Here is a 7,782-nt window from a genome sequence, read left to right as displayed (position 1 = left end):
ACACGTCTAACAGAATGAAGCAAAGGTTGCATCAGAGAAGTAGCCGTTTCTAGCTGGCCAGAAAACATGTGGAGGGTATTACATGTTGTCCTACAGCTCAAAGTATAAAGCATCTCATCAACACTTTGGGATTAAAGGTTTATTCAGATGTTCAACAACAAACATTTTATTTCACTCCTCTTTGTCATGTGTCTTTTCTCACTGTATGACCTTGTGTTTTATGCCCTTTTTGAGGTAATATAATAATAATAATAATAATAATAATAGATTTAATTTGTTAGCACTTTTACAGGTGCTCAAAGACGCTTTACAGATAATAGTGAAGAAAAAGGAAAAGAGAAGAAAGGAAGAATACATAAATATATAGTTCAAGTTAAAGTCAAATAATACAAAAACAATCACACATGAAAAGCCAGATTGAAGAGGAGAGTTTTTGTGAGTTTTTTGAAGGTGGTGAGGTCGGTGCAGTGTCTGATGGGTTGTGGGAGTGAGTTCCAGAGGGAGGGGGCAGCGACGGAGAAGGCTCTGTCCCCCCAGGTCCGGTGATTGGTGCTGGTGGGGATGGATAGGAGGTTGGCTTCTGATGAGCGGACGCAGCGGGAAGGGGTGTGGTGGTGCAGCAGGTCTGTGAGGTAGGGGGGGGCCTGGTTGTTGAGGGCTTTGTAAGAAATGAGGAGGACTTTGAAGTGGATTCTTTGACGGACGGGGAGCCAGTGGAGGTTCTGGAGGACGGGAGTGATGTGGTCTCGGGAGCGGGTGTGGGTGAGGAGGCGGGCAGCAGAGTTCTGGATATGTTGGAGTTTATTGAGGAGGTTGGATGGTATGCCGGCGTAGAGGATGCTATTGCAGTAGTCGAGTCGTGATGAATAGTGACATTAATGCGCAGTCAGCAGCTAGTTTCATTCATTTTTATCGTATTTTTCTTAACGCAGAAGTGTTTTCTCGTCTGGAGATGCCAGATAACGAAATCCTTTATGGTGAACAACAGGATACAAATTCTGTTAAAGATAAATGTAAAACAATTTGCGTTTGTATTGTTTTTGATGTAACTGCCATATTTACCAATTACATTTAAAATAAATAAAGGCTGCCACATTCATCCCCTCAAACTCAGTAGATCATAAATGCAGGCTCACTGATACGATCAGCAGCATGGGTGCAGTTACTGCTCCTGTTTGATCAGTCATTCATACTGGGTCAATATTTAAAGGCCTGTTTAGGAGAGTTTCACTGATGGGACATGAATGCTCTTCTTTAGCAATGCCCTGCGCCACATCAACACATATTAGGTGCGGTTACACTCATCAACACCTGGAAACTCCCCACTATGACTACAATCTGAACCTTCAGACACTTAGCAGCTCCATTGGGGCGGATGGGAGTGACGTTTTTAAATAAAATAGATTTAATTTAAGTGAGTTGTGCAACATCTAAATGTAGCTTCTTCTGCAACTTGATACAGTGATATTGTGTCCTGTTAATATCATTCAGGGTTCTTACGGTCATTAAAAACCTGGAAAAGTCATGGAAATTCAAAATGCTAATTCCAGGCCCTGGAAAAGTTATGGAAAACAATATTTTTCCCAAAGTTTGGGAAAAGTCATGGAAATGTAACTAAAGTTGCATAAAATATAATTTATATTTNCAAAATAGTAATAATATAATGATAATAAATACTGTATCGTATAGTAATGAAACGTAAAATGTCATTTAACTGTCGAAGTATTTTGCTGGTGAGAGATTTTAGTGGCTTTAGCATGTAGAAGCTAGTAAGCCTACTATTTGATTTGTTTTAGATAGGACCAACATGTTTCATATGCAGACCTTATTTTCCTGTTCCATGTTAAAATAAACCATTTTCAGAGGTACCGCTGAGAAAGAGTAATTTTTTTGGTCATGGAAAATTAGGTAAAGGTCATGGAGAAGTCATTGGTGAAAAAGTGTATGAACCCTGATCATTTCTAAACTGGCATCAGTGACACTGAGGCAGCAGAGCTATTTCTTTCCATTTCACAGATATTTAAGCTGCCTTGAGATGTCTCGGTTGCTTGTGGTTGTTGTACATTTGATGTTTTTTCTCATGTGTCTGAAATTCTTTAATACACACTGTTTAATTCCAGCTGTTTGAAATCTTACTCCTGATTCAATCCAGGGCTAGATGTTGTGATATTATTACAACTTATCAAGAAAGGGAACTACAGCTTATTAGAGAGATATTTAAAAATGTATTTTAGAGTTTTATGTTTGGAATTGTCTTCCATAGGAATACATATTGTTGCTGTATATCTTTACGTAGTTGTTCTAATTTAATACTAATGGTGATAGTATTTTAATTCGTTTTCTGACGTCTAATAAATAATCTATGCAACTCTAATTTTAACACATTTGTTGACGTTATTATTTTCCTTTGATTGTAAAACGTTCACAAATGCACAGTAGGTCAATGATTGCTGCTATCTCCCAATTGGCACATTAAAGGTGGGGTAGGTAATTCACTTCAGAAACACTTTTTGTTATATTCCATGGAATGCTCTTAACATCCCGATAGCAATGAATACATTAAATGCTTTGACAATAAATACATAAAAAAATGTCCTCTGTGGAAGCCGTGGCGCTGTAAAAAGCACGACCAATCATCTGAGCCGGCCCGGCTAAAATAACTGGATGGCCTACCTGCCTGTCAGCCTTCCATCTGTGCACAAACTTATCTCGTGCCCTCATTGGTCATGTGCGCGTTCCTGTGTGTTGGAGGAGGGGCTCTGTGAGGAAGTGGCAGATCTTTTACGGCTGTGTATTTTCAAATTCTAGCGCACTCCAGCTGGTTTCTCCAAAATTACCTACCCCACCTTTAAGCCTAACTTTGTAAATGATTAGTGGGAACTGTAACTACCGGAGCCTTTGCCAGTTTAAAGGAGGCCGTCAAAAATGTTTACCCTCCTAAACAGAAAGGAGCATTTGATAAATATCCAGAGTTGTTGTCTTTAAGGTCATTTCCATCACAAGGAAAACATTATGTTGACTTTTAATAAAGGGGCCCTATTATGCTAATTGTCTTTGGGATTTTAGCCTTTGCAGACCATTTACATGCACAAAACCTATATAACACACTACAGGAAAGGAAAACCCTAAAAGCATAATAGGGCCCCTTTTAAAATGTCTCATCTTATCAACTAGCAGTTATCGTTTGCCACATGTACTTATCATGGCTCAACAACAGCAGTATTAACTGTTGGATATGTTTCTTTTTTTGTTGATACTGTGCACGTGTGCTTGGCTTCTCTAACCTCTGACCTGATTTTGACCTTCCCCAACTTTGTCTTTCTTTTGCCCGCATTGCAGTCAGAACTAAGACATGGTCCCTTTTACTATGTGAAGCAGCCAGCACTCACCTCAGACCCTGTTGATGTTGTACCGCAGGACGGCAGGAATGACTTCTACTGCTGGCTGTGCCACCGCGAGGGCCAGGTGCTCTGCTGTGAGCTCTGCCCCAGGGTGTACCACGCCAAGTGCCTCAAACTGCCCGCAGAGCCAGAGGGGGACTGGTTCTGTCCGGAGTGTGAGGTACTCGCCCAGGAGTGTGTATCGTGTTGGACGAATGCTCAGATTTTATATTTAGGTTTAAAGTAGCAATATTAAACTGTTAATGTACTCTTAAAAGTGACAGTCTTGCATTCAAAATCATACTTAAGTAAAAGTACAAAGGTATTGGCATCAAAATATACTTCGGTTCCTAAAGTAAAGGTACTCGTTAAGCATAATCGCCCATTTTAGAATTATTCATATTCAATTGTTGAATTATGATTATCTATGCATGAATGTGTCTATCCCAGCAGGTAAATGTGGAGCGAACTGTAATGTCTTTGTATACTTCCGCTATATAGTTTCATCTATACTTGTCTGTCAATGTTTATTTTTAAGTTGTTATATATATTTTGATTAGCTATAAATCCAATTATATGAAGTAACTAAAGCTAAATGATAAATGTGCTGGAGAAAAGTGTAGAGTAGAATAATGAAGTAGCGTAAAATGAAAATACAAGTACCTAAGTAATTGTACTTAAGTGCAATCCTTGAGTAAAATGTACGTCATTACATTGTGTACAAGTGTAAAAAACAAGTTTCAAAGCCTTAAGTCAGAGCCTGTTGAAATAGCAGTATGTTTGGACTCAAGTGATGAAAGCGCCTGTTTTTCTCTCGATGTCTTTCAGAAAATAACAGTCGCTGAGTGTATAGAGACTCAGAGCAAAGCCATGATGATGCTCACTATAGAGCAGCTGTCATATCTACTAAAGTTTGCCCTTCAGAAGATGAAACAGCCAGGTGTAAGTACTCTGTTCCCTCTGTTCATAGTGAATTCATGCTACCAAACTGATTACATTGTGTTGTGGCAATGTCTAATTACAGATGGAGTATACTGTATATTCTCATTTCTGCCTTTTTCTAATTCTACATTCAGATTGATCTCTTAGGCCCTGTGTCCACATAGTGCTTTTTTAAGCAGAAAGGGGCTCGCAGGGAGCTGGTCAGAGCCTCCTCCAGCGTTTAATCGGAAAAGCTTGTTTCTATGACAGCGATATCTCAACTAGGTATCACCGCTTTTGTAAGACTCACTAGCTTTGCCTCCTTGCTTTTTCTTATCAATTTGGGCGACTACATATTTTAACAACGACCGGAATTTGCTTCCTTATATTGTTAGTCTTAATTAACTTGTCACTGCTCAGTCTGATAGCTGTAAAGCAAGGAGGATGAAGACTTTAAGGCGATACAAAAATCACACAGCCGGCAGCAAAACCCACTGGCTGGTTTGTTAAGATTCTTCTTTCTGGCCATTAAAGCTTCTCCTCCAATTTCTGCACTAGCACTTTTCTGAAAAGATTAATTAACTACAAGCAGTGGCATCACAAAAATGGCGGTAAGCTAAGAAAAACAAACGCTGGGTGCAGCACTTTTCCTCAAGGCAACTGAATGCCATCTGTTCTCTCCTTTGAGAACAATTGAAAAAGGACTCTCGCGCTCAGGAAAAGGCGCTATGTGGACACAGGCCCTTAGATATTGGCATGTGTTGTTTTCTGGACAAAATTGTATTTTTAGATTGCTTATATACCCATCATATTCCCCTTAGTCATGCTAGATGTAAAGATCTGCAGCCTGACGTGCTACCTGTCCACATATCAATCTTGCATGATTATATATTATTACTTTGCATGTGCAATATTTCTAATAACAGAACTAACAATCACAGTGATTGTACTATAATGAGCCTGTCATGGCTGGAAACCATGAACATGCTAGCTGGTGCTGAGGATACAGCTGCCCCCTCTCACTCTCTTTCAGGATCATCCGCGCTTGTCATCTCGCACCCCCCATGCAGCTTCCACGCAGAGAAAGACTTTTAATTGGGTAATCAATTACACCACTAACAAGAACCCGTCATGATTTTTTCCTCCACTGGTTTTCCTCCTTTTGTTTGAAGCAGCTTGTAGATTTTCTTTTAGTAGTTGCATGTGTGGTAGAGGGGAAGGTTGTGCAGTAAGAGTTTCCTTCATTCTCTTCTCTGTTTATTCACTTCTATAGACTGAACCCTTCCAGAAACCTGTCTCTCTTGAACAACATCCAGATTACGCCGAGTACATTTTTCACCCTATGGACCTTTGCACACTTGAGAAGGTAAACCCACAAGCTGTTACAAATGTATCTTCGATAATATGAATTTAGCAATGTTTGAAAGTGTTGTCAGTCGGGCCCCATCTTTCCTTTTTGCACCGCAGAATATTAAAAAGAAAATGTATGGCTGCACAGAGGCCTTCTTGGCAGATGCAAAATGGATTTTGCACAACTGTATTATATACAATGGAGGTATGTTTCATTGTGTGGAAACCATATTTAAAGGGGCCCAATTATGCTAATTTCCCGGTTCATATTTGTATTTTGTGCCTCTGCTTGGACATGTGTCCATGCTTTAAAGTTCAAAAGGTCGTTATTTTTCTCATACTGCCTGTGCTGCAGCACCTCTTTTCACCCTCTGTCTGAAACCAGAGCCCAGTCTGCTCTGATTGGTTAGCTTACCATTCACATGCACTAGCAACTATATATACACACACTACAGGAATGAGAAACTCCAAAATGCACAATGAGAACATTGAAGTCCACTCAAAATATAGTCCAGCCAAGAGCAATCGACAGATGCAAAAGCTTGGGTAAAGTATCTATATTTTTAAGATGAACAGATGGTGAAAAAGCTTCCTTTTACAGAAGACCCGACACTTACATTTCTCCACCCTAATAATGCTATTTTTTAGGTGAATTCTAAGAGACGCTGTTGTGCAGGCCGTATTCCCCGGGGCGCTGCGAGGAGACGCTGTGATCAGGTTTCATGTCAAGCGTCTGAGGCATGATCGCAGGGAAACTTCAAGTAAAAACTGCAAGAGCACAGAGTGGAGATGAGAGAGGAGGAGTGGGAGGGGGAGGGATCGACGATGACACACAACTGATTTCCATCAACACAGACTGTCAAACCAGATGGGGACTTCTCGAGAAGTGGGGCAGAGTGGATGGGGAGGGACTGTGATCCGGCAAATCTCAACACAGACCGAACGGATCTCCTAAGCACTGCTGTCATGTCATTCTGAATTGCTTTGAATAATTCTGAATCAAGTTTCTATTCAATAAACTGAATATTCAAGTGTTTAAAATGTTGGAATTCAGCATGGACTTGTGCTCTTTGTAGAGAGCAGTGTGTGTGTGGAGCTTTCCGGAGTCCTTTTCCTCGGGGTCAGTGGTGAAGGCTGCGCTTAATTTCCTGGACGGAGGAGCAGCTCTGACCTTAAAGGTCACCTATCGTGCAAAATCCACTTGTTGATGTCTTTTATACATAAATATGTGTCCCCGGTGTGTCAGGGACCTCACAAAGTGTCTACACCCTGTAATCATTAAATATAAACTATACCAGTCATTTGAATCGTGCTAAGGGTGTAATTTATTTCTTGTTGCCTCTTAATAACAAATATAAGTGGGTAGTGCGTGCTGGTGCAGTGGGTTTGGCTGCATTGGGTCGCTTGGGATCAGGGGTCAAACAGCGTTTCAACCACACTGGGCAGTCAGCCATGTCGGTGAGAAACTTCCAAAAACCAAAATTGCTCCTGTGGGGATTGCCCACAGGTTTGAGCCTAATGGGACCAGTCAGATTGGATTGAAAGCGTCTAACAGTTCCCTGTACTTCTGTTCCGCACTCTACCAACAGTAGCAGCGTAATTCTAATTGGTTACCGCCATATGCTACAAAACATTTACAAAAAGCTGCTTATTTGAAATATGACTAATTCAATATGTTTTGGATAGTGATGTATCAAACCAAGATAAGCCCTATAATATTGGAGCATCATCCTTCAGACGCCTGGCCGTACCACAACGAGTGTAAAACACATAGTGGGATATAGTTAGTATTTAATGTTTCAAATCACGATTACTATTTTTTTTTCAGGTGGAGCTGAAATAGCTGCCAACAATTAATTTAAAATCACTGCATCTGGTATATAATGTCAGTATTTTTTAAGCGCTGTCTAAGTAGCAAACCAAACACACAAATAAATGCGTCTTATAATAAAGAATTCACTGTTTGTTGTTAATTAAAGACAGAAAAGACATGCTGTGGCTTACAAAGAGGCTTGTGACCGCTTTTTGACTCAGAACAACATCAGGAAAAATTCTTTAAACAAATAAAATATTTGCATTGTGTAACTGTTAAAGACCTTAAAGCTACAACATTTATTCTGCCTTCAAAGTC

At 40.1% G+C, this 7,782-nt stretch overlaps 1 protein-coding gene across 1 annotated transcript in view; it reads left to right on the top strand.

The window, feature by feature from the left end:
* Window positions 1-6,444, top strand: part of LOC104966449 (protein kinase C-binding protein 1-like) — a 12,108-nt gene extending 5,664 nt beyond the window's left edge. Inside the window, exons 5-10 of the mRNA XM_010795635.1 lie at window positions 3,340-3,561; window positions 4,209-4,322; window positions 5,335-5,400; window positions 5,575-5,667; window positions 5,769-5,870; window positions 6,328-6,444. Of these exons, the coding sequence (XP_010793937.1) occupies window positions 3,340-3,561; window positions 4,209-4,322; window positions 5,335-5,400; window positions 5,575-5,667; window positions 5,769-5,870; window positions 6,328-6,444 (714 nt within the window). The remainder of the gene's footprint in view (window positions 1-3,339; window positions 3,562-4,208; window positions 4,323-5,334; window positions 5,401-5,574; window positions 5,668-5,768; window positions 5,871-6,327) is intronic.
* The last annotated feature ends 1,338 nt before the right edge of the window (window positions 6,445-7,782 follow it).

The sequence above is a fragment of the Notothenia coriiceps genome, unplaced genomic scaffold (assembly GCF_000735185.1).
Source record: "Notothenia coriiceps isolate Sejong01 unplaced genomic scaffold, NC01 NC01_scaffold00037246, whole genome shotgun sequence".
NCBI classification, from domain to species: domain Eukaryota; kingdom Metazoa; phylum Chordata; class Actinopteri; order Perciformes; family Nototheniidae; genus Notothenia; species Notothenia coriiceps.
The sequence above is the reverse complement of the archived record's forward strand: the minus strand, read 5'-3'. Positions and strand labels throughout refer to the sequence as shown.